This window comes from Perissodus microlepis, chromosome 5 (assembly GCF_051167445.1).
Source record: "Perissodus microlepis isolate ML-2025 ecotype Zambia chromosome 5, ASM5116744v1, whole genome shotgun sequence".
NCBI lineage: Eukaryota > Metazoa > Chordata > Actinopteri > Cichliformes > Cichlidae > Perissodus > Perissodus microlepis.
The window spans coordinates 28,044,183-28,069,863 of record NC_140465.1 but is presented as its reverse complement, the minus strand read 5'-3'; the positions used below and the strand labels follow the sequence as shown (position 1 = coordinate 28,069,863).

The 25,681-nt window shown below is 41.2% G+C and overlaps 2 protein-coding genes across 5 annotated transcripts in view; both read right to left on the bottom strand.

The window, feature by feature from the left end:
• The window catches only part of chd5 (chromodomain helicase DNA binding protein 5), a 36,651-nt gene extending 15,392 nt beyond the window's left edge, over nucleotides 1-21,259 (bottom strand). For 2 of the 3 annotated variants that reach the window (XM_084929164.1, XM_084929165.1), the window contains exons 1-16: nucleotides 20,486-21,259; nucleotides 13,881-14,029; nucleotides 8,941-9,159; nucleotides 8,166-8,284; nucleotides 7,352-7,593; nucleotides 7,145-7,257; nucleotides 6,871-6,997; nucleotides 6,413-6,579; nucleotides 5,204-5,422; nucleotides 3,464-3,670; nucleotides 2,847-3,058; nucleotides 2,486-2,617; nucleotides 2,155-2,263; nucleotides 869-1,060; nucleotides 445-645; nucleotides 113-250 (exon numbers count right to left, since the gene is read on the bottom strand). In XM_084929164.1, coding sequence (XP_084785290.1) covers nucleotides 113-250; nucleotides 445-645; nucleotides 869-1,060; nucleotides 2,155-2,263; nucleotides 2,486-2,617; nucleotides 2,847-3,058; nucleotides 3,464-3,670; nucleotides 5,204-5,422; nucleotides 6,413-6,579; nucleotides 6,871-6,997; nucleotides 7,145-7,257; nucleotides 7,352-7,593; nucleotides 8,166-8,284; nucleotides 8,941-9,159; nucleotides 13,881-14,029; nucleotides 20,486-20,552 — 2,613 coding nt within the window. In that variant the 5' untranslated portion in view covers nucleotides 20,553-21,259. The remainder of the gene's footprint in view (nucleotides 1-112; nucleotides 251-444; nucleotides 646-868; nucleotides 1,061-2,154; nucleotides 2,264-2,485; nucleotides 2,618-2,846; nucleotides 3,059-3,463; nucleotides 3,671-5,203; nucleotides 5,423-6,412; nucleotides 6,580-6,870; nucleotides 6,998-7,144; nucleotides 7,258-7,351; nucleotides 7,594-8,165; nucleotides 8,285-8,940; nucleotides 9,160-13,880; nucleotides 14,030-20,485) is intronic. The other variant, XM_084929166.1, reaches the window with a different exon arrangement.
• A 521-nt stretch (nucleotides 21,260-21,780) lies between these two features.
• On the bottom strand, nucleotides 21,781-25,107 carry rpl22 (ribosomal protein L22). 2 transcript variants are annotated; one of them, XM_084929167.1, is made up of 4 exons: nucleotides 24,987-25,107; nucleotides 24,467-24,577; nucleotides 24,063-24,187; nucleotides 21,781-21,960 (listed from the first exon to the last, which is right to left on the bottom strand). In XM_084929167.1, exons 1-4 carry the CDS (start codon nucleotides 25,074-25,076, stop codon nucleotides 21,819-21,821), a joined length of 468 nt encoding a protein of 155 aa, XP_084785293.1. In that variant the 5' UTR covers nucleotides 25,077-25,107; the 3' UTR covers nucleotides 21,781-21,818. The 2 variants fall into 2 exon arrangements, with proteins under 2 accessions (XP_084785293.1, XP_084785294.1); XM_084929168.1 differs by having other exon boundaries at nucleotides 24,467-24,574; nucleotides 24,987-25,091.
• Between the last annotated feature and the right edge of the window lie 574 nt (nucleotides 25,108-25,681).

The window sequence follows — 25,681 nt, the reverse complement described above, 5'->3', positions numbered from 1 at the left end:
AAATTACCTCATCATCCTTCTCATGCATTTTTCTTTTTCTGTTAAAAGGATGCTGTTTCTGCTTCCAAAGCATATGATAGGATATATCTCAGTGCAGGCGGTGCAGCTTTACCTTTGATTGGTTGTTTTTCAGTCTGTGGGCCTCATCTACCACCAGACAGGCCCAGGTGACAGAGCTCAGAATGGCTTGATCTATAGTAATCAGCTCATAAGATGTCAGCAGCACATGGAACTTGATAGGAGTGTCTTTCTGCAAGGGAGCAGATCGGATGGTAGATACGATGATTTAGTATGTGCTGCATGTAATAGGCATAAAATGAATTAAAAACAAAGTAAAATTATCATTTATTTCATCACCTGCGGCTTCAAAAAGCATGCACTTGAAAAACAGTATTTTGACCTGGATTTGGTGAGAAAAACATGGATGAGCATGGGGTACACTACCTTCATACGGAACACCTTTCGCCCTGATTTTACTGCACTGTCTTCAAAGGTGAACTCGTTCTCCCTGATGATTGCCCTGCTGTCTTTGTCTCCAGTGTATGTCACCACATAGAAATCTGGAGCCCACATCTCAAATTCTCTCTCCCAGTTAATGATAGTGGAAAGGGGTGCGCTCACCAAGAAAGGTCCTTTGGAATGACCCTGACAGAGACAGGAGACATTAGCTTACTTCACCATAAAATACATCACCCGAAGAAGAACTCAGTTCATCATTTTACTTTTTACACACAATATTATTAGCTCTAAGTTTATATTCCCATTTATATTACTAACAGGTGCTTTATGAATTACACCCACAGAACCAAAATGTGATCTATGCAATGCAATATGGAAAAGATAAAAGAGGACAATCTTTCAGTCTTACCTCCTTGTACAGCGAGTAGAGAAACACTATCGTCTGCACCGTCTTTCCCAGGCCCATTTCATCAGCCAGGATCGTATCTGTGCCCTGAGCCCAGGAGAACCTCAACCAATTCAGGCCTTCCAGCTGGTACGGATGTAGCGTTCCCCCAGTGGCATTAATGTACCATGGTTGGTGCTCAAACTTGATGGTGGGCTGATAATAGAAATAGGAGGCAGTATCTTGTAAGAGTCTTTCGGAAGGTCTTTCAATGCTTTTTTATTTTGTTACTTTGGCTCTCATTTTCAGTCCAGATCTTGTAGTTTTTGAACAACTTAATATCAACCTATGAATCATTTAAGCATAAAAAACATTAGCATAAACATAAGAAAACTTAGCAAAGGACAAATCTGAAATTTTATCTTTATGGGCTTCATTACAAGCAATCTGTCACAAAAACCCATAATTTGTCTTTAAAAAATGAACAGTTGGACAAAACAAGAAGCGGGAGACCTAAAAAACTACCAACAGCAGATGAACAGTATCTAAAAGTCATGTCCTTATGAAATATGAAAAAATCCAGGAAAACATGAGATAAGATCTGAGAGATGCATCTGGTGCTTCACCATGTAAAACATGGTTTGATCTTGTCAAAACTGCTGAAATTATGAATGCAGAAAAGTTCCATAACATTTTGATCCAACATGCAATTCCATTTTAAAGCACCACAAACACACTCTCAGTGCAGTAAAAGCATACCTGAATAGAAAAATACACAATGGAAAACTATCAGTTTTGGATTGGCCTCCCCAGAGCCTGGATTTCAACATTACTGAAACCGTGTGGGATCCTCTTGACAAAGAACTGAACAGAACACAGTCAACATCCAAAGAAGAGCTTTGAATGTCCTTCAAGAGGCCTGGAGAACTATCCCTGAATTATCCTTAAAGAAATTATATGAAGGATTGCCTAAGAGAGTTCAGGCTGTCCGGAAGAATGAAGGTGTTCATATCAAGCTAATTAAATTTGTAAAAACTCTGGCTTTGACTTTTACTCTGTATTTCCATTTAGCCCATATTTCGTAGCACCTATATACCATTTTCCAAGCAAAATGCAAAGAAATGAGGGGTGACTCATAACTTTTTCACAGTACTGTATATGTGCAGTTTAAATATAGACTCTAGAATAATCAGCCACGATAAATTGTGGCTTTAGATCGACAGCATTACTTTTGAAATGTTTGGTGCAAAAACCTGCTGCAGGCAAACACAGTTCAGTTGGCAGAAGTGGACCCAAATATCCAAACTTACATCTATGATTGGGGCATCAGGAGGGACTTCTCTTTTTGGATGGTCCTCTTTTAGTTTCTTGCCTTTCCTCACCACAAGAGGGCGCTGATCCTCTCCTAAAATTTGCTCTCTGAGGAAAAGGAAAAAAAATTATAATGAAGCAACAATTTCATGTCACAACAAATGACTCTAACGGTTGTCACAGACAGAGGGCGAGGATGAAGGGAAACAGCAGCAGATGTAGGCATATGCTTTTGTTTACTTTTGTGTGCAGGGGATTTCTGTGTTCTCACTGTCATCTTCACACCGTGAGAAACATGCTTGAAAAAGGTACAAAATACAGTTAACTAACCTGTGATCCCAGTAAGAAGCTTTATGACTTTCATAATCTGGGATGTCGAAATCATCCACCTCCCAGGTGCACTGGTCGTAGGGCAGGTCTCTCCACTTGATCAAGTAGTGCACATCACCATCTTTATCAAAACTACAAAGCAGAAAACAGCTGCAGGTTTTATAAATTTATCATACTGACACTGAAAAACAACTTGATATGAGACCGCCACATGGAAGATGTTTCTTTCTGATCATTTAACTGTTATACAGATATATTGTGAAATGTTAAAAGCAATAATTAGAATATCTGGTCTATAAAATTTATGGTATTTTAAATACATCCTGAAAACCCTGATCTGAGAGTCTGTGTGAGCAGCTACCTATGATTGATTATCCGGTGGATAACCATCCACTCTGGTTTAATGCCATAACGGTAGAAGCGCTCCTCCATCGCAGCATACTGGGGATCTTTGCTCTTTCTCTTCTCACTGTTGAGCTCCTCCTCTCCGGAGCCGTAGTCATATGGCGGGGGCTCGTCCATGTCGTTCTTACGCTGATAGTTCCGATACATGACCGTGTGGTACAACTCCAACTGCACAACCAGCAACAAAGCAAAACTATTGGTTTTGTAAGTTTCCTTCAAGCACCTCCTTGAGCAAAGTAGGTACAAAAATGCAATATATTATTTTCCATCTATAACAATGAAACTGACTTAATTAGTTACAAAAAACCCAGACTGATATTAATAAAGAAAAAGTTCGTGTAAAATAAATTAGGTGCTTTGTCGAGCATTTGAAGGAAAACTTCTCCATGAAAAACTGAAAAATAGATTTCATGTAACATTGTGTTTTTCTAATATTATATTAACAAGTAATAGATCATCCAGTAAAATCCTCCCTTGGCTCCTTCGGTTTGTTCTATATTTAACAAAGAGAACACTTTGGCCAAGAAGAGCAGAAATGTTAATTTGAGACTGGACTGACTTCTGGCATCTCACCTGCAGTTCGCTGACCCAGGAGCAGTGCCAGTACGAAAGGCCAGCCCACTTAACAAAGAACTCCCTCTCTGGGCGGCCCTTGAGCGGGGGGTTGGTGAACGGATCTGTTGGCTTGCCATCAGGTCCTGTAGGTGGTTCGGCTGGCAGCGGAGCTTCTCCCCACGTCCAGTGCATAATCTTTTGTACTTTTCCTTTGAGGGGAGGGCACTGCAAGGAAAAAGTAAGGTTCTGTCACACACACAGCTCTTCTTAGCTTCTGACTAAGTAACAATAATGAGTTTCTGTAAAAATATGAAGATGAATATGAAAGTCTTTGACAAGCAATCACCCTCCTAAAAGAGACATATTTCACATTAACATCAACAAGCTAATATGGCTGAAACTGCTGCAGGTGTGCACACTTATCAAAGTGAAAGAGGTCACCCTTTATTTGCTCTGGCTCTCTAACAATGTATATTTATGCATCATTCAATTATGTATCAGTGACATCGCTCTATAATTAAAATCAACATGATGTAAATGTGTCACGTTTGTAAACAACAAAGAGAAAAGACAAGACTGAAAAACAAAATAATTTGAACAGAATCACCAAAGAAAATCCATCCATCCATTCACTTCAGCTTATCCTTTTCAGGGTCGTGGGGGGCGCTGGAGCCTATCCCAGCTGTCATAGGGCGAGAGGCGGGGTACACCCTGGACAGGTCACCAGTCTGTCGCAGGGCCAACACACAGGGACAGACAACCATTCGCACTCACATTCACACCTAGTGGCAATTTGGATTATCCAATTAACCTATCCCCACAAGCTGCATGTCTTTGGACGGTGGGAGGAAGCCGGAGTACCCGGAGGGAACCCACGCAAACACGGGGAGAACATGCAAACTCCACACAGAAAGATGGTGGAATTGAACTCAGGACCGTCTTGCTGTGCAGCAACAGTGCTAACCACCGTGCCACCGTGCTGCCGCCAAAGAAAATGTTAAACTAAATATCGTTGTGCACATATACAATTGAGGTTTACTTACACTCATCATGGAGATGAATGTCATGCTAATTTTGGGCTTTTAATGATTTTTTTAACTGCTCTTTTTCCAGGATGAATGATGAATGAATTGATAGCATACATCTTTATTGACTTTAAAACAATAAGATTTTGGTGCGCAAGTTTGTATTTTCTCTAATGTACACAGGGTCAAAAGTATGACAACAGTTTTTTGAAATGGATATAGTGGGTTAAGATTGAACACAGACCTCGACACTATTGAAAATTTGTGAAGTAGGCTTAAAAACTGGGTACTTTCAAGGAAACCAACCAATTAACTTTACCAATTCCGCCAAGAAGAGTTGTCAAATATCCAGCCAGAATTATGCCATAGGTTTGTTTATGACTACCAAAAGTGTCCTCTCAAGATGCAACTTGCTAAGAAAAGTTTATCCACATATCATTGAGAGTATATGGATATATTAGAAACTACAAGAACACTTTGGCACTGTGTGGATTATAGTAAATCTAAAATAAATCAAACTTGTGCACTCAGTTCTTGTTTAAAATCATTAAGAGTGTCTGCTGTACAACCATTTATGCTGAAAAAAAAACACAGTTCAGAAATCCCAAAGTATCATGAGTGTACGTAAAATGTCCAGTTGTTCTGACTACAACATTTCCATGAACCTATGCCTAGTTATTAGCCATTTTAAACAAAATAATATCAAATACTACAGCGACTGAGATAAACTTACCATACAGCGCGGACATAACCACTCCCCATTTGGTATCTCGGGAAGCGGCGGGTTGAGGCAGTGGATATGGTAGGATGATGGGCAGGTATCGCAACACAGCAGCTCTCCTCCATCTTTACAAACTCTGCAAAACTCCATGTGGTCATCCTCTTCCTCACCTGGAGCCTCCTCCTCATCTTCATCTTCATCTTTGGCCTCCCACTGGATTCCCTCCTTCTCCTAGAGGACACAGTTGATGTGGGCATGTTAGGGAGTAAAACTAAGCATACATATTCAGTTTAACTCTAACTATGTCAATTTTTCAGACATAGAGATATTCGCAGAATGTAAAGTTAAAATAACAAACATCGTAAACACTGACAGTCCAGTTGTTCTTAATTGCGTGATTTCTTGGCTGTTTTTGTGCACAGTCGGGATTCAGGTTGTGATATCTAATCCTGAAAAAGCACAGTTTGTTTGCAGCTTATACACAAAACCTACTCACAAAGTCAAACATTCATCTTAATACTCACACAGCCTACAGTCTTTAAATGCTAATCACAAACACTGCTGCACGTCAAGGCAGAAGTCAACTAACATTGTAAGAATAAAAAGCCATTAAAAACAAAATAATAAAAATAACCTGAATGACTCCTGTCGGCACTAATTGTCTAATATCTGAGGTAATGAAGGATTTTAATCTATTTGTTCTACACTGGGTACAAAGTAACGGTGACCTGAGAGCAACTTCCTGAACTCAGATGGCAAAACATATTCAGGATGGATAATCATGTTTTTTGCCTTATTTATCACCTGATTTCCTCACAGTGAGCACAAATCTCTCTGCCTGATCCCTGTGATTTCAGAGCAGGTGTTAACAATACTTCTGAGGGAGTTTCAATCCTTAATAGATGAAAAACCTGACCAGCAAGAAAAAGTTAAAAGACTTCCTAAAAATGAATACTAAAAACTGCATACAGTTTTTTATTAACATGAAAAGAGTTCAACCTCATTAACAAACGTATTCTCTGTTAACCCCATTTTATTGACTCTGTATTCACATCAAACTTGAGCTGATGGTTAAAGACGGTGCCAACAGTTCAGGCTGTTACACTGTATAGCCCTGGACTAGTTGCATCCAAGATATCGCCAAAAATAACTCTCATGAATCCAACTTGGGCAGTCACCACCTTACAAAATGTGTCAGTCTGCTCAAACTAATGTACTTACACAGTGTGGACAGCTCCATTTTCCCTCTGGGGCCTTCTCCAGCTCAGGGTCCAGACAGACCAGGTGGTAAGCTCTGGGACAGGTGTCGCACAGGATGATCTCTCCACCCTGCTGGCAAACCTCACAGTAGTCTTGGTGGTCTGTCTCATAGCCATCACCGTCCTCCTCTGGAGAAGGTTACAGAACAATTAAACCTGGGCAGTTCCCTCATATAGAAAGTCACATAGATATGGATGCATCCCCTATATAAAAAAAAACTCTTAATGAGTATAAGCACACTAGCTGCTATGGAAGACCATCTGCCTTTAGAAAACATTCCCAGAATAAATAAAGCTTAAAAAATACATTTTAATTTACTCATTACCCAAAATCAAACAGTCTGGTTCTGAGGGATTTCAATGGGATTTTAGAGGGAAAAACACACCACAGAGCATGGCAAGAGTAGACAGTAAACATACTTTTCCTTTTTTTCCGCCCACGTCGGGCCTTTTTCTTGGTGGCGGCCCCCGAGGTATCAGAAAGCACAGAGGCACTGTGGATGCTGATGTCATCAAAGTCTGACTCCTCTAGGAAGTCCTCCTCACTCTAGAAAAGCAAACACAGAAACTAAGGAGCGCAGAGCTACAGAAAGAATTAAGATAAACCAACTTTCACAATAAATGCTGCAAACAGGCCGGTGGCTTTGATGTCATTCAAGGGAAAGCTGAGGGAAAAGGGTTCTGCAAGACATACCGAGGATGCTTTCTTCTTCTTCCCACTTTGGCCCGACTTTGATTTGGTCTTCTTCGGCTTGGGCTTCTTCTTCACTTCTTTCACAGTCTTACTTTTCTTTCTAACTCCTGGTCCTGACACACACAGAGTCAGTCGTGAGATCTGTTAATCAGATGGCATTCTTGCTATCGTTTCTTAAAAATGATCTCGCTTTTTATTAGGTCTTACCCTTTCCCTCTTTGGTTTTGGCTTTTTTGATCGGCCCCAGCTGAGAGCTCAGCTGGCTGCTGCTGACAGACGTTGGCTGTGCCACAGTAACCGTTTCCACTGCAGCAGCCACAGCGGCGGCCACAGCGGTGGCAGATGCACCTTTGAACGGGTTGTTGGCACTGAACTCCCGCCACTTGGCCCCTAACACTGTCATCATCTTTGACATGGGAATCTTCGGGTTCTTCTTGGCAATGAGAGGCCTGAATAAAACCAGGGGGAGATGAAACAACAATGGCAGCTTTATTATGTCACATTTCATTCCTGTTAATAGAAGCTCTGCTTCCCACAGCACTGGAGGGAACTGGGTCTTGATTTGCTGACACTCCACTGCCCCTTAAGTTTTATTCTCCCTGCTTTGCTGTGTGCATGTCATGTTTGCGATTTGTCAGGCAACAGCTTGAGGTTTGCCACGCTGGCCTGTGAAAGACAGTGGGTCAGAGCACCGAGTCCCAGAGCCTCCTGGCTGTCACTGGCATCCAGTAAGCAGCTGACTACACACAGGGGGCACTGCAGGAGCTCATGCTCCACTTTGTCAGAGCAGAAGCTTAGCCGAGCCAGACAGCCCCAGGTGAGACAGACTCTTTATACCAACAGCCGAGCTTTCTAGCTCAAACAAAAAGAGCAGTGTTTGCTCGTCACAACACAGTCTAGTCTCACAGTGGAGTTTTGCTGGAAGACTCTCAGAGAATGACTTTGACAGTCCAGAGAAACTGAGGCAAAACAAAGCACTTTAACACAATGAAAGATCATCCAGACAAAATTAGATGCTTGCCTGAGGAACTGGCTGAAAGCCTTGTAGTTGGTTATGGTTTTATAGTCATCCTCAGTGAAGCCATACTGAACATCTTCAAGACCCCATTCGTGCATCAGCTGGCTCGATGATTTGGGCTCCTAGGGAGGTACAGATAACAGATCAACGCACATATGTTAATGATGTTTAATACATGAAATGTGAACATTAAAGTTATTTTAATCTTTTACCCTTCCACATCCACAAACAAAGCATCACACGCCATGTTTTCACGGTTTTGGTATATTTTCAGACACTATTTTTTTTTCAAAGCAAGCCTATAATTATGATAACTATGCTACAAAGTTAAACACCTTCCCCGACTTCATCTACCATTAGTCAATTGAGACTTAATATTAAACTTAGTCTTGGCATCATTACGTTTTTTCATTATCGTCAGATTATTGTATAAAGAAACGGTCACTTATTTTGATAAATGTGATTTTTACACATGCAGTTCCCCCCTGAACTTCTCTAGAGATTAGCTAAACGCTCTTTAACCTGCCGGTTTCCTCCATTTGCACATGTGAGAACAGCAGGTAATTGTCCAGCAAATTCACAGTCCAGCTCCCCGCATATTTCACCCGGGCAGCTCACTGACCTTAACCAAGTGGAGTTAAAGCATGGAGAACAGGGCTGGTCATGTGCTGTGTGATAACAACTTTGGACAATTTCTGCACACATTACCTAGAGCCCCCTACAGACTTTAATGTTCATTTGAAACACAGTCATGTCAGCATCATGAACATACACTTACTTTCATGTTACCATCATCATCGTCATCATCGTCATCCTCTTCATCTCTCTTCTTCTTTCTGGGCTTTTTCTCTTTCTTCTCCTTGGGTTTCTTCTTCTTCTTCTTGGTGGGACCATACATGCTGCTCTCACTTTCAGAGCCGATTTCCGGACGTTCCCGTTCCTCCTCCACCTCTGAAGTCTCTTCCAGGTCACTGTCAAGTCGTGCCTGAATTGTTCCCTGGAGGATTTTGAGAAGGTTAAAAAAAACCCATTACATATACACCAACAACCAAATAACCAAGCCCAGCATGTTGTTTAATTGTGCAAAGGTTAATATGTCACTCATTGAAATCTTTCTCAGTCTCAATCTGGCATCTTTACAGGCTGAAAGTATATTTAAGTATATTTGGATTTATATTTTTACTAAATGAAAATGTTGTCTAAGCTAATTCTTTGATGTAGTGTAGAGCTTCTGCCAAGCAGCTATTTTTATAAATGTAAACACGTAGAATCTGGCTTTGAATCTCGCTTCAGCTCTGTACCTAAGGGCGCGAGCGTGACTGACTAAAGCTGCCATCAAAGCCAGATTCCTGAGACACAACTAGATTCCAGGTTTGGATTTTACAAACAGCAGGACAAAAGAAATCTAGGCGCAATCTTCTGAGACCCAATTTTATATCTAGCGCTAAAAAGGTAGGGATAATTAAAATACTAAACTTGATAAAGCAAATAAGCATGACATTAATTTTGCCAGGGTGAGGGATTAGAGCTCCCACAGAGGCCACCCACTCTAAAAACATATTCTGTGAATGCACTTTAAAGCAGTTTAGATAAAAGCTTCTACTTGATGGCATTTGCATAAATTAAATTACATCACTCGAAAGTGTCGCTGCCTTGCTAATATGATAACTCTTCTGCCTGTGATGAAATATTTAAATTAGTACAAGTAAGCAGTGACTTGATGAAGAGTCAAGGTGGCTGCATGGTCACCTTTTAAATGTGCTTTTACACGAAATGAAAACCCAGAAAAAGAGCACTTCAGGTACCCAAGCCAATCAGAGCTCAGAGTTAATCTGTAGCCTGAGTTGCATCCTACTGGTTTAATATGAGACATCTGGAAGGCTGTATGGATTTAACAGTTAACAGGTGTTGTTTGTGTGACCAAGAGTGCTGCATATGAACAAATTTGCTAGTGGTTGCTCACGATAGTATGTGCGCATGAGTAAGCGAGAGGGGGAAAGTGTGTGCTGTTTCTCTCATCATGCACATGCCACCTAATTATTTGTGTTTGAATGTGATAGGCCTGTGGAAGTTTCCATTTGTGCCCCTGTCTCTGACTGGGCATGTTCCTGTGAGAGAGCATTTTTGTGTGTTTGTGGACATGTTGGGGTTTTTTTGAGCGTGTGTGTGTGGGTGCGCTCATTCTTTGTGAGTGCTTTCCTTTTTTTAAAAAAAATCGCTATTTTTGTGAGAGTTCCTCTTCGCGTGTGTTTATGCATATGTAAAACATGACTGTATGTGAGAGTGAACTTGTGTGTGCACATGCAGTGGAGCAAAATTAGAGCACAGCAGCTTTGTGCTCCGCTCGCTGCCTGTTGCTCAGCAGGCCTGTGTGGCTCCATGGAGAGACTTGCAGGCGTTTCGCTCTGTAGCGCAGTGGAAAGGCTCACGTTGCCGCAGCGCCCGCCAACCCTACCAGCAGCCTGGCTGTGTTGCCATGGTGACCAAATTTGAGCAGTGTCTGGCTCTCTCTAACTCTCTCTCGCTCTCTCTCTCTCTCTCCTCCTCTTACTTTCTCTCCTTTACATCTCATAGCTCTCCTCTCTCACCCCTCCACCCCATTATTTTCTCTCTCACTCTATCTCTTAACTTCTCCCCCTTTCTCTTTCCTCTCTCACTCTTTCTTTCTATCCTGCCACTCACTCCCCCCACCCCCCACACACACTCTATCACAGCAGCAGCCAATGGAACAGCGCCATCCAATCAGACACGTTTGCATAACGAGCTTGTTATGCAGAGGCCTGTGGTTGCAGAGCCAGTGCTCCAGCACCCGTCTAGACAAATCTCATTTATGCATAAGAAGAAGAAGGAGGGAGAGAGAGAGAGAGAGAGAGAGAGAGAAAGAAAGAAGGAGAGAGAGAGAGTAAATTGAAGATTGTGGATGGGGGATGGGGTGGAGATGGAGGAGCAAAAAGCAAAGAAGCAGAACCACTATTGAGAGCAACTGCAAAGACAAGGTGAAACTGTGCAACAGTCTCTTGGTGGCCCTGAGTTCAACGTTAAACACATATCATAAAAGCAAAGGACACAACAGCACAGCAGCAAAGATGGTGTCTGTTCTTTCAGAGGAAAGAAAATCAGATAAGTGCTGATAACCTAATCAAATTAGATGCTTTCCCATAATGGCTCTGCCTTAGGGAGATTGGAGCGGATGCCACAGAAAATATCAAATGAGCGAAGAAGTGGATGTTCAATAAAATGTAGTGCAACAGGAAAAAAAAGAAAACTGCTCTAAGAATTTATTTTATGGTTTCTAAACAATGGCCTCTCCTTTTCTCCAGAAATCAGAAACAGCTCTTTGTTGACTCACAATCCCAGAGAGGATATTGAAGTTATAAAAACAAGACAGAAGCTCATCTCAAACCGACTGTATTTCAGCAAAATGTGAATGCTACAAGAACCAGCTACATGGGGGTTTTATTGTGGCCAAAATGCAGCAGTTTCCTCTGCTGCTAAAATGAATTGTTTTCCATAAACCCAGAATTCACTGATTTAACAGATATTTTATTAAAAAGCCCATTAAATATCCTGTCATATCTACACAGCTCTTTGTTTCACTGCAGACTGGAGAAGACGAGCAAACACAGCGCACCTCTCTGTGGCTATCATTCCTCCTGCCAGTAGCTGTGAACTCAGACTGGGATGTGCTACTGACAGTCTCTGACCCCAATTGACTTTTGGCCCCTGTCTGACACCAGCCTTTGGGGAGTGACTGGAAGTGAATTACAGGAGCAATGGTTTCTCAATGGGAGGTAAAAAAAGACACAAATACAGCAAGGTGGGGAGCAAGAAAGCAAGACCGAAAGAAAGCAGCAGCATCGTAATCAAAGCAAAGTGAGGTGATGCATGTGGGAGACAAGAGGAGAGGGAAGAAAAGGAGAATACAGAGCAGTGTCTGTGAGTTAGGGAAAGGAGAGTGTCACGGGGAGCCCCCCGCTTCATTAGCTCAGTGAGACCCAGAGCTTAGTGTTTACCACGAGCAGCCAAAGGGCCGAGTGGCAGCATGGTCAGCCAAACTCCTCACGGTACTGCTGGCATCTCCAGTCAGCGGAGGGGAACATCCTGGCTATGTCACTGACACGGTTACAGCTCGCCAACATGAGCGGGGAGATCACTGGGAATACAGCAAATTCCTGTAATTACTGAATAATAAATATTTCTTTTAGCCTCTGGGCTTTTGAAGAAACAAAACTTTTCCAGAAGTTAAAGAGCTGACTTTATTTGTAGGATGGCCCTTCAAGCTGCAGATCATGAAGTAATGGTGGATCAAATGCATTGTTTGGTAGTGCAAACGGGGTCATTCGTAGACTTATTAGCCCAAAGATAATCATCATCCGAATTTCAGCACTTTTAACCACAAGGTCACTGTATGAATAAAACTGGATCTCTAACCTAAAACTGCTGGTTTCAATACACTCTGCTTGTTTTTTCCCCACTATACCCTTAGAAAGCTTATTTACGCTTCTTTTGATGGATGCAAATTTGTACAAAGAAAAGTTTCTACATAAAATGGCGTAAAACTGGGTAAAAAGATGTATTTTAGCAACTCTGGAATGACGCACTGCATCTCAGTTTTTCTACTATAGTTTTGGTGCTCTAAATACTACAAAATAAAATGTATTTTTCGCCATTATATTCAAGAGAAAGGAAACATGTCTAGAGCCAATATCTACAAAATTGGGCAGGTCATACAAATGAATAAATAGCACTAGAGGCCTGATGAAAAATATGCAAATTTGAGTTTGTGGTGAACCAACTCTTTAATAATAAATTGAAAATTAAATAATTTATAATTTATAAACAATGTCTCCTCAGAAAATGGAACTGAAATAATATAAAGTACAGTACTGACGGTAGCATCCAATCACAGTGCTAATGCAGCAAAACAGATAATCACACACTCTTGCATGCCCATGACCCATTTAGAATCATCTATTGACCTAACAATCACTTTGATATGAGGAACCCGGCATACCTGAACGAAACCCGTGGAGACACAAAGAAAGTGTCCAACCTCCACACAGACAAACCCTGAACAGAGGGGTTGTAACCTCCTTGCTGTGAAGAAGCAAGCGCTAACCACAACACTACTGTGCAACCGCTTAATGCTGCAATTTTTCATTATTCTCTCACTGTCTCCTTTAGCCACATGTGACCTATTCAGCAAAAGCAGCAGGCGTTCACCTCATAAGCTGTAATATTATCAACATCACGCTGGTGTTAATGCTCTGAGCCAATCAAGGCTCAATCCTGCTATCTAAATATTGGAAATTAGAGGCTAGAGGCGAAGGACTGTCAAAACCGCTCTGTCATAACTCTCACTCCCGCTACTGGATTGGCATGAACACATTGCCTCTGACCTACAGTCCCTGCCATCAGCACCAGCACCACAGGCACAAATCTACACTCTAAACTGTCGCTTGGAGCCCACAGCTTACACTGGCAGTAACAGTGACACTGCTGCCAACCTCCCCTAAGCCTGAGACAGTCCACTGCCTCTCATTTAGATTACAGAGGCAGTCCAGCCGCCAAAACACACCTTTGATCCAATTGCAGAGACATCAAAAGAGCGATGGTTTGAGAAATAGAGAATGCGGGATATGGCTAGAGCCAAAATGCCTGCCAAGCTGTTGTGTCCGAGGTCTGGACAGATGGTGCTGAATGTGAATTATGCCTTACCTCTTTTTTCCTCTTCTTAACTTTCGGCAGTTTTCCCTCCTTCATCTTTTTGGGCTTCTTCTTTTGTTGTTTGAGGGACTCGTCGTCAGAAAAGAAGCGGTCGAGAGGTGTGAGGGGAACTGTGTTGCGCTCACCTTCGTCATCCTCATCTGAACACGGGGGAAAAGAGAATTATTTGCTTAGTACACTTAAACGACACCGATAATTCAGCTTGTAATAAGACTAAACTGACAAATTCAGCCTGACTCGTACATTTTTCTGCCTCAGTGAGTGGTTATTCAATTTTTTGATTTTGTTTGATCAAAGTGAGGATATGAATCTACTCTGAATTAAACACCTTTGAGTTTTGAAATTGGGCAGCAAAACAAGAGATGAAGACGTGACCCCGGGTTCTGGGAAATCGAAATTTCTGACATTTCAGACAAAATGGTTAATCAAAAAGATTAAAAATGAACAATAGATGTTGCAAATATTCATTTGCTGCAGGCTCAGTCTACTGTGAAAGCTCACCACGATGAAAAGTCAGTTAGCCTCCTGTGAAAATAACAATGATGAATCAATGTCAGACCAACAGGAGCACTTGGCAAAATCAACCTCATAATCACACATCATTGAGTGTGCATCAACTTTACCCATCAAAACACAAATAAATGGAGTGCGTGCCCTGCCGCTAAATGGGAACTCCCTGGAGGACCACTGAGGTATACTGAGCATATCTTCTGCCTTTAATGCTTGCTGGGACTAAAGGGACCTGCTGCTGGTTGTCAGCTGTACCGCCTCAAAGCTGCTGTGTAAACGTGCTGACTGCTGAGCACAGCAGACTTTGCTGATGCCACAGTGGGTCACAGAGGAGTAAGTAAGGGAGAGAGACAGTCCCAAACAATACATCTCTGTAAAAAGTCACACAGAGAAAAATATTGTACACACATGACGCAACTGTAGTGGCCCAAAAAGGTTTATTTAATCTCATTTTCCCAACTGTCTCGCTGTCTCTTCCAGTCTGTCTATCTGCATGTCTCCCGTCTCTCTGTGTCTCACGCAGACAGACTGGAGGGCATGAAATATGCAGCACATGTATCAGAGTCAATCAGCCAACACTAGCCCTGCAGTCTACCACTCCCCTGGGTAGCTGGAGTGAGAGATTGGGGAGGAGGGATTCCTGTGTAGTAGACACACAAACCTCACCAGCCACTTATCCTCTATTTAGCAAAGCTAGCAGGAGGTATTCCACGCATACACATACAGTACACTGATTTCAAAGCCTTAATCAGAGGCAATGTAAAACTCATTGTGCTGCCCTGGCTTCCAGATGAACTGTGTCATCCCTTCCTCAACCCTAACTGGGGGTAACTTGTGCTTTTCTTGGCCAATATTATTATAGGAAAGGTGCTGAGAGACATTTACTGCCTTGCTACTCATTCCTTCTTTCTTCTTGTCCCACAGACCTTGGTGTTTTTCTCCACTTTCTTTTTTTTCTAAATAAAGCCTTGAGTTTATGTATTCAGTAGCTCAAACGGGCAACTCTTTTATGTCTCAGATGCATGGTTAGCCACCTGCCAGGCAACTTATGACGGCAGCACGGCAAGCCTTACATCTCTCTCAGATGCACAGATGATGACATGGCTCAGGTGCAGATCGAGATGGCTTTGGATTACACAAAGCGTACAGTTCATATCTCTGTGCCCTTGGCTCTGCTTATTGTAAAATAAATCAATCCAACTTGACAGTGGTGATGCGGTGTTACTGATGTGGGGTTTAAATGGTTCGGTGATAAGCACCTAATTCACTTTGAGCAGACTGAGCTGAGTTCTTTTTAGCCATGCTGGTGCTGAAGCTCAAGGTCTGACAATGTCAGCCTCTTGGTTGTTTAACCTCTATGGTTCAGACTAAAATTTCTCAATAACTAGAGAATGGACTGACATGAAATTTGATACAGAAGTTCAAGGTACCCAGCGGATGAGCCCTACTTTGATGATATTTTCACCATGAGTTCAGTATATGCAGTTTTAAATGAACTATTTCAACTGGTTTATTGTGAGATTTCATACACACAACCGCGGCGCATTAATAATGATCTGTTCTTCTGCACTATAATCTAGTCGATTTTTTTAATTTGCAGAAAAAATGGCAGTCATACATTATTTTACTGCTGTACCATTGTGCTTTGTGCGCTCATTACTGTAATTAAAGATGGCACTAAACTATATATATATGTTCTAAATATAAAATCTGCCAAACATCAGCCTGTAAGCGCTGTAACTGGGGCCATGTTAGCTTGCTGACGTTTCTTTAACAGAACCACGTGCTGATAACAGATCCTCAGAGAGTCAAATAAAATATTGAACACATGGGTTCTCAGTAATCATTTTTTGTTACACAGGAATGTGTCACAGCAATGCAGCTCCCTGAAACAGCTCTGTATTTATCACCTGAATTGCCTTAAAATCTGAACCCTGACTAAAGTAAATGGGCTGTGAAGTCCCCGTGGGGAAAGCCATCAGGGGAGAGATATTCTTTCTGCTTGGTGACTGGACCAGGCAGTGCCAGGTGTTGGAAGTAGGGGAGGTTGCTCAGTCATGTGACACACCGTGGTCTGGCAACAGATTGTGTTAGGAAGACGACCAAAGCTCCAGTTGCCAAACAAGCCTTCTGTAAAATGTGGCACAGACACAGTTCTGACCTTCCTGCAAGGGCTTGGCCACCAGACTGACCCATTAGAAGGGAGATTCATGAACGAGTCCCAAGTGAGGAAGATAGAGTTTACTGGAAAGCACATTAGTCATTTCTCTGTTGGCCCCTGTGTGGAAATACCCACTTAATGCTGCCCAGCATTGCTTCCCACAATGCAGGGAAGACGAGGCCAAAGGGTTTCCTATCTTCATCGATTAGGTACTTATGGCTCAGGCTTTAAATGCCTTCAGACAAAAGCATCCGTAGGCTATTATTAGAAAATGTTATCATCTAAGTGATGGAAGGATAAAGCCTAAATAGCATCATTAAATTGTAGTATATCTATTCTAAGGTCATAGCACATCCCATATAAACAGGTAGGAAACAGATAAGAAATGATGTACCACTCATTTGCAAAAATATATTTAAAAGCATGTTTTTTTATGCTTAGGCTACATACACACACATTAAGAAAAAAAACTGTGTCAACTTTCACAGTGAGGGATCCAAAAATAGCCCCTTTTCCAACTGGGGATAACATTTGTAGGCACACAAAAGCCCATGATAATCTTTCAATTTTATGGAAGAACAAAGCAATTAAAACAGAAAACACAATGGAACAATCTGTGACAGTGTAAGTGCCCAGAGTGAAACAAAGGGACTTAGGACACTACGTGGCACAACAAATAAAGACTGTGATAGGATAGCATTTTGGGGTCTGAAGTCCCCACACAATGTGCTCCCACACTGTTGTGTTTTAATTGCACTGAAGTGTCTTCATGGTAGAAAACTCTGACCTGGATTTCTGACCTTGTCTATCACTTTGAAGCCTGCTGATGAGGTCATAAACTGTCTGGAAAGTGCTTCGTGTATCAGCAGCATAACAATTGATCCGCAGCATTTTGTTGTAATGAGTGAGTGATATGACAAATTAAAAGAAAGTTATTCCAATAAAACAGTCATATTTTCAGACTAGGAAGACTGACTCCCTTATGATGACAAAACCAATATGGGCCACTGTGTCGGAGTTTCACTAGATTTACCCTCGAGTAGGTACATTGTGCGTCATCATAGAGGATCACACTGGTATTTATTATATTACAAGAAATTTTTTTTGAAGCCTGAAACACATGACTACAAAAATCCCATCAAAGCACATTTAAGCAATTTAAACACATTCTTCATTTTTTAGACTTAATTAATACTGACATATATTCACTCACCTGCCATATTCAGCTGCAGCCTTCCTTTCTTATACATGTTTAACAAACTAATGCGTTACTGAGGACACATCAGTGCCTGTATTCTCCCTCTAAATATGGATGGCAGTCACAGATGTTGCTCTAACTCCCCCTCTGACTCTCCGTTCTCTTTGTCTGCCTCCCTTTTCACTTGCTTACTGCTAAGATGCACATAAATGCACATAAAAACTAGCAAGTACAAATTACCCTTGTCAAAAAATATGTATATAAACAAAAGAAATGTGTGTTTAATGCAAAAGATTTTCTCAAATAATGCAGATATCACAATACTCAGACCTTGTGTTAAACGCAGAGGTAATTTTTGAATATTGCGGCGTATATTACCTTTTTCTGTCTAAGAAATGTTAACCAGTGGTACCCTTGAATTTAGTAATTGTATGCATTCTACCTCATTTTTTGTGACAGCACTTCAAAGCCTCAGATGTTCAAGAGCTTTATAACACACATGCGAAATGAGCAAGGATTGCAATTTGGCAACTCAGTACTGTGACAACTGCTCACAATTAAACCACCGAAGTAGTGTCCCAGTAAATGGCTTTTCGTCACTCTGTAACGAGCAATACCTAATACCAATGCAACAGACACACCAGCAAGATGTTTAATAAATAAAACTTCTTGTGCCTTCTTTCACATGTATTCTATATTCCGCATCCCTGCATTATTTGAGCAACACTTAAGACGAGGAGGGCCTGCTGCTAGAGAAAACATTGCATTGGATTTTAGAAGCTTTGTTTCATGCTGAATCTACACTGATCGGCCAATAAAAAGCAGTCACACACTCACATATTTCATTTGATCATGGCCAGCATTCATCAAGGCATCATTTCAATAAGCTTATGCAATGTCACAACACCTATTTCCACCTAGAGCTGTGTTACTTTCATGCCTTGTATTGGCGATGGGCTTGACAGTCTGCTAAATCTTCTCTAGCAAATCCCAAAGATTCTTAGAGAGGTTAAAGTCTGTACTCTGCGGTGGCCAGTCCCTGTTGGAAAATGATGTCTCGTGCTCATTGAAATGCTCTTTCACAGTTTTAACCCAATGAATCCTGGTACTGTCATCCAGGAAAATGTCTTTGTTATCAGGGAAGAACAAAAACCACTGATGGAATAACCTGGTCATTCAGTATATTGAGGGAGTCAGCTGACCTCATTTTTTGGGGGTGATTTGACTTCGCTGAAACTAGCTCTCTGATCCAAAGCAGGGCTCTTACTTTCCGACCTTTCTGACTTTTGTTTTTGGCTTTGGAGTGTATTTTACAACCACAAACATTTTCCACATGGTAATGTGAAAGTGAAGCAGAGGGCAAAGCACGACCTTTTAAATCATGCCCTTGACATCAACCATCTGATGTTTTGAGCAAGCTATAAGAACTTTAAAATAAAAGGAACTTCATTGGCTGCACGGGACAATCTTATGTCTGGATATTCAGCTCAGCAGGCTGCAACAAGAGGGCACTTCATCACCTGAGCTGCTGCATCACTAGATCAAGAAACCAATCATTAGCAGTTCAGAACTGGGTTTGTGTTACACAGATGAAGATTCTGATGATGCCTGCTCTTTGGTGTACATTATGGACCACACAGTTAGCAATTTGAGTAAATGTCACAAGTAACCACAGCCATGCCTGCCAAAAAACTAAGATTGGGATTCCCCTGTGCCCTAGGATTGACACCTGCCAGAAAGTCTAACAAACTTACCAGCCAAAAGAAAACAAAATGGCCAAAATTTGGCAAGTATCTTATTGTGCATGGTCATTAATTAAGGAATCTTAAAACCCCCTGTGACTTGATTTGATCTTGACCATTTTTTTAAAAGGAGGAAACTGTAGGAGCACTGAAAGCTGGTTCACTGCCAGAGTCGATGACATGTTCATTTTTCAGCCTGGAGAATTTTATTGCATAGGTTCTCCTGTATGAACTTGCTATGTGAAATGAATTAGCAGCACGCAGAGAATGTGGGTTAGAGTTAATTCCAGTTCGCGCACGACCCAGAGCTGAAGGGCTGCCGGTGACCTAACCGGTGTCATCAGCGTCCAAGGCAAAGGAGCACACTTGATAAGCTCTGTTTACTGTAGCCCACACGTGGCTTTCACACCTCTGCGGCCATGCAGTGGGTGAAAAAAGAATTAAAGTTGAAACAGCTTCCTAATCACTAGCGCTAACGGCAGCGCATCATCCACAAAATGAACACGCACATTGTCACCGGAGCCCCCCTTATTTTTTTCCACAAAAGAGCACATCCACGAGCTAAAAAGGGACATAAAATCGCCAATGCACACACTGACACGGAAACGAGCAAAGTACGGTTTTTTTTTAACAGCTCTCTGAACAAAACTTGTGTTTGGACTCAAAGCCATTCACTTGTACACGCATGCAGTCTGTGAAAGAAAAGGCAGCCCACAGAAACCATGCAGCAGCGTTTCCATCGTGCCCCCAAATCAGGATGAATGTGAGGACAGCTGTGGGGGGGAGAGATTTTAAAAAAACTACAACCCTTTGCCACCTTTAAGACTGTAGGTCGTACAAAAAAAAATAATAGCATGACTCTGCTTATTGCACCCCACCCCTCCTCTCCGGTCTCAGGAACGCAGGACAAGCCCTTTTCCCCGCATTCAAGGCGTAGCGGCGCAAAATTATCTGAAGGACACCCCGCCTCTCCCCTTTCCCTCACCTGGTATATCGTCTTCAAAATCCATGTCGTCTTGTCCCTCGTCTTCATTGCTCAGCGACCCCGGCATCTTTATCTCATAGCCCCCAAACCCCTTTTAGGCTGGGAATACTGAAAGTTAACCCTCCAGACGCCGCAGCACAGTCTCTTTCTTCACCCAAAAATAATAGTATTCGTCGCTGTGAAAAATGTAAGATTTTTTTTTATTTCTGTGCAACGAACATGGGGCTTTCTCTCCACGAGTAAAATAAAAAAAAAATATTTTTTTTTTAAAAAAATATATATTTTCCAATGATCTCTATCCAGGTCTTCCAGTCTGAAAAATAAGAAAGACAAAAATGGAACACACATGCCCAGATTGTGACGTCTGGTCTGTTGCCATGACGATGCATCCCATAATTTCACCCACAACTAGTTAGTCATACTCTCCTAGTTACCACTTCAACTAGTAGCGTGCAAAAAAAATGCACATCGAGCGCCGTGTGCTGCTAATAGACGGATGCACTCCCCGCGCCTGTCCATTTCCTTTTGGAAGTCCGGAGAATTGAGACAGAAACTTCTCCCACTTTCTCGCACAGCTGCTGCTCTATTCACTCACAAGCTCCACTCCAAAGTGTGTCTGCAGGTGGAAACACAGCATTGCTTTCTATTTTGAAGCCAAACCGTTTGTGTAAACGGACGTTTTGGTTGATTTGGACGTCAATTAAGGCATAAAACCCCCAACTAACAATCACCCGACTCGATTTCATCTTGCAAGCGACCACACTGTCCTGACAAAGCACACACAAGTGCAGGCTGATGACTGCAAGCCGTGAGGAGTCCTGACTGCCAGTGGTCTAACTGTTGTCAAGGTTACCACAGCTGTATCACAGGATGCCCCACAGAGAGCTGAGCAGAGGAAGTATCAGCTTCAGCGTCACTTTATCTTTTATCAAAATATACAAATGAAAGGCTGAGAGTTCCAGCTCATCCCACATGCTGCAGGATTTTAGGGGGGTGGGGGCAAATCACACAATGCAAATAAACCTTTTTGTAACCAGGTGACAAAAAAGCACCATCCCACATCAGAATAAAGAACCAGAAAATATTCCTAAATCTAAAAATGACAGGTTTATATGCAATTTACACATGCAAAATTGTCATCGTGCATCTAAATAGCAAGGATTATTTTTGAAAAACGCTAAATGAAATCAGAGTGTACAGTCACATGTTCATATCTCTGTTTTTATCGTCTGTGTGGGATCCAGATAACATACTCAAACCAAATGTTTCCAAATAAAACACAAGACCATCAAGGGTTTTCTCTCAAAGTATTTTATTAAGAGTGGCGTAAGGTTTAATCTTCGTCCTCTTCCTCCTCATCCTGGTTGATCTGGAAGTAGCGCAGCTCGTAGCTCTCCTTGGTGTTAGCTACCACCCGCAGCCAGTCCCTGAGGTTGTTCTTTTTCAGATACTTCTTGGTAAGATACTTCAAGTACCTGGAAATGGAAGCAGAGAGCAGAAGAGTGTGAGTCGATCTGCACTTAAATTTCACAATTTATGTATCCTAAAGCAGCAAAATCCTGCTGTTTTTCTACATTTATATTAAGGTGTAGAAATTGTTAAACATGGCATACAATAGTTAAAACTCTCAGTAGCCCAGATGCACAAAAAAAAAAAAAACAGCTCTGTGCGGTTTTTGCCAGCAGAAAAGTGGGATCACAAAATTAATTTGCTTTAGCATCAGCTCTAACCTAGGAGATCTCCACTGGTTTTACCAAATGCTTCATTTAAGACTGAGATTGCCACAGTCCCCCTCTGGTGGTGGTGTTTAAAATTTACTGAACAATTACAGTATGAAGTGGACATGAAGGTGGTTAGGGAAAGTTCCAGAAATACACACAGGTCCACGTAACCCAACATTTAAAAGATGTGGATTAGGTGGACATATGTATGTTTTGCAACTTTGGTACAGCCGATTTTAAAAATGAGTTCAAGTACTTTAATGATCAGATGTATAATGCATATGCCATTATTATATCTAAGTTATTATATAGTTAATACTGTTTGTCCAAATAGAACATTAGCATCATTATTAAGTGATGGCTACAGCCTAATAAATATATATAACGAGATAACAAGATAACCATTTTGGCTGTGCCACTCTAATCAGTTACATTAAGTACTACACTTCACAGTAACATCTGTGTTTCGAAGGTGCTTGAGGCAACTGTTGTTGTAATTTGGCGCTATATAAATAAATCTGAATCGAAATTGAAATAGATCTCACTTTTAGATATTAGATTTGGTTTTTTTTAAATATTCACAAAACTTCAGACAAATCCACAATTAATACAATAATTCTGAAACTCTCATTATATGATTCGACTGCTTCATGTGTTCACAGAAGAACCTTTAAGCAGCAGGGATGTTTCTTCTTCAGAACTGACTGCCAGAGGACGAGACTTCCACACTAGGCACATGTCACCAGAACCGATACTTATGGTACCTTTCGATGCCAACATTCTAAATACACAATGGTATTTGTATTTTCTTAGTACTGTAGACACAGTATGTAGACAGTATGGTCAAATAATAAATACTATACTTTGCCTCCCCCACCTGACACACGACACCCTAGTGAGTACTGACCTTACAAAATTTATGCTACAACCTACCTTTTTTTTTTTTTGTTAAATCAACCAACAGGAATGCAGCATGAAATTAGGCACTGATCAATGACAATTTCACACACAAAAGAAAAATGTGGCAGTAAAACTTGTGAAAAAGGTAATGAATTCAAGCATAGAAGAAAATACTGTGCAGTTGGGGCAGCACGAGTACACATTAAAGATGACACACCATAGGAAGAGACCATAGTTGTGTGTCATAGCCTACAATTCAGTCATTTTTTATTGTTATGTCTACACACATCAAACTTGATGTTATGCCCACATTAGGGTGCAGCAGGACCTTGTTGCGCAATGTGGCAAGCAATGATGAACTTATCTGATCCCTAAAAATCTTTTGTTTTTTTTAAGCATTTTTATGAGATTTTTTGGCTTATCACATAAGGTAGATACTCTCTAGTGGTGTATCTGTCCAGAGTATTTATTGCCACACTTGTGTGAAACCAGCTCATGTAATACTGGATAAATGTACTTGCGCTGGAACTGGAAAAAACATCAGATCACAAGCTCTCAAATAAGTGGGAAACCACAAAGACAGCATGATCAGTCAGAAGACACATTCAGGCTGAGTATCAGTAAAATTTTGCAACCACTGTGCAAGTGACAACCAAACACAGCCATATTTGTTTGGAGTCTTCTCATGTTTGTTCATTAAGTCTATTACAATATTACTGTGGCTGAAATGTCAAATGTGTTTCATTTCCCTCAATATTACATTCAACAGGATTCTGCATACTTCTCTATTCCACACAAAAAACAGAGATTTTCTTTAAACTTAACATTTGTCTTTTTAGGCTTTGTAGCAAGCACTGTGCACAGTATTTACTGAGGATTGCTGGTATGATGGCAAATGACTATGACCAGTTAAATAATACAATATGGCATAGTTGCACTGTTTTTCTTTTATTTACCTCTTTGAGAAGGGAACTTCAGAGTTCACAGCAATTTTACTCTTGCTCCTCTCAATGGACACCACACCACCACCAAGATTTCCAGCTTTGCCGTTCACCTTGATACGCTCCTGCAGGAACTGCTCCTGCATGTGCAGAGGACACAGCAAGTCACACACAGCAAGCACCAGAAATGAAGGCCTCTTTATGAACTACAGATCAGAGTTTCTTATGAACATATTATTGACATCTCTTTTTTTCCCCTCTCTCTTTTCTTTTAATATCAACTGACTGGAACCTTAATACACGGCTTTGATTGATGCCCCTTATTTGACAGTAGTGTCTGACACAGAGCATTTGTGTCTGACAGCTGCTGCACTGATTACCAGACAAGATGTCATTTCTGTCAGAGGTGATCTACTCACGAAGTTGGCAGCATCCATGATGCCATCCTCAACAGGGTGGGTGCAGTCCAGGGTGAACTTCAGGATCTGCTTCTTCTTCTTCCCACCCGGCTTCTTAACCACCTGCCTCTTCTAACACAAATGGAGAAAGTTGCTTAAACTCGGAAAACCCCCAAAGCGAAGCGTAAGGAAGCAACAATAGTGTTCAGATATCTTTATTAGCGGTTAGTCACAGCGTGTTCAATATGTTCCAGACATTTTATACTAGCATTTCAAGTAAATATCGTAAAAGAATGTTGCAAAAACCACGAACAACTGTTTACGTGCACCCTGTTAACCCTCACGTCGATCGCTGCTAGCTTACGCTAACAGTTAGCAAAACGTGGTTTGAGACGAAACGTTAAAAAAGGCAAACAAAATCGCGCGTGAACACTCGTTTCTTCTATATTACTGTGCACACGTATATACACGTCTATAAATGGAAAGACAAGCTAAAATAAGTGGCCTGTGTGCACTTTTATTTGGTCGGGCTACTACTCACAATCGGAGCCATGGCTGAAGAATTCAGCGAAAAGGGAAGGAGCAAAGGCTGCACGGGAAATATAAGAGCCGGCCGCAAAATCGATCGCATCGACTTTTCTAGACTCGATTATGTCGCACTACATAGAAAAAAGAAGGTACGAGAAATTGTTAATGCCACTTAAAGTTGCACCAAATGTTAACTTTGTTCAGACTCGAGTCAGTAGTTTGTCAGCTGGAGTAGAACCAGACATAGAGAGAGATTATTGCACTTACAACTATAAAATTCCCGGATCAGCAGAAACGTGGCTAAAATGTTTAAAGTAAAGTATAACTTGTAGATTTAATGGGCGTTTTAAAACCTTGATGTTGGGCCGAGTAAAAAATAATAATACTATATTTCTTTTTAAAAAAATTTTGATTTTTCTTTTTCTTTTAAATAACTGCCCAGAAAAGTGCATTTCAAGATGGCTGCGAGACGTTACCCTCCTAGCACTTAGCTACACAGCTTCCTGTTAGGTGCTGGTTAAGTATTATAGGTTTTAAAAGGGAAACATACATTTTTTTTTTAGAAAAGTTGAATAACATCAAACACATATGTAATAACCTAACTAGCATTATGAATTATAAAAGAAAATAATAAAAGATATTCTACCATTATTATTATTACATTATAAATAGTAATAGTATTGTAATAGTGTTATGCAGGTTATCAAT

Bases quoted from the DNA above. Each gene is read 5' to 3' on its own strand.
- rpl22 (XM_084929167.1), bottom strand. From the start codon at position 25,076: ATGCGATCGATTTTGCGGCCGGCTCTTATATTTCCCGTGCAGCCTTTG. The intron at 24,578-24,986 runs GTGAGTAGTAGC...CATTTGTGTTAG, and splicing joins CTTCAGCCATGGCTCCGATT to AAGAGGCAGGTGGTTAAGAA. The intron at 24,188-24,466 runs GTGAGTAGATCA...CTGCACATGCAG, and splicing joins TCATGGATGCTGCCAACTTC to GAGCAGTTCCTGCAGGAGCG.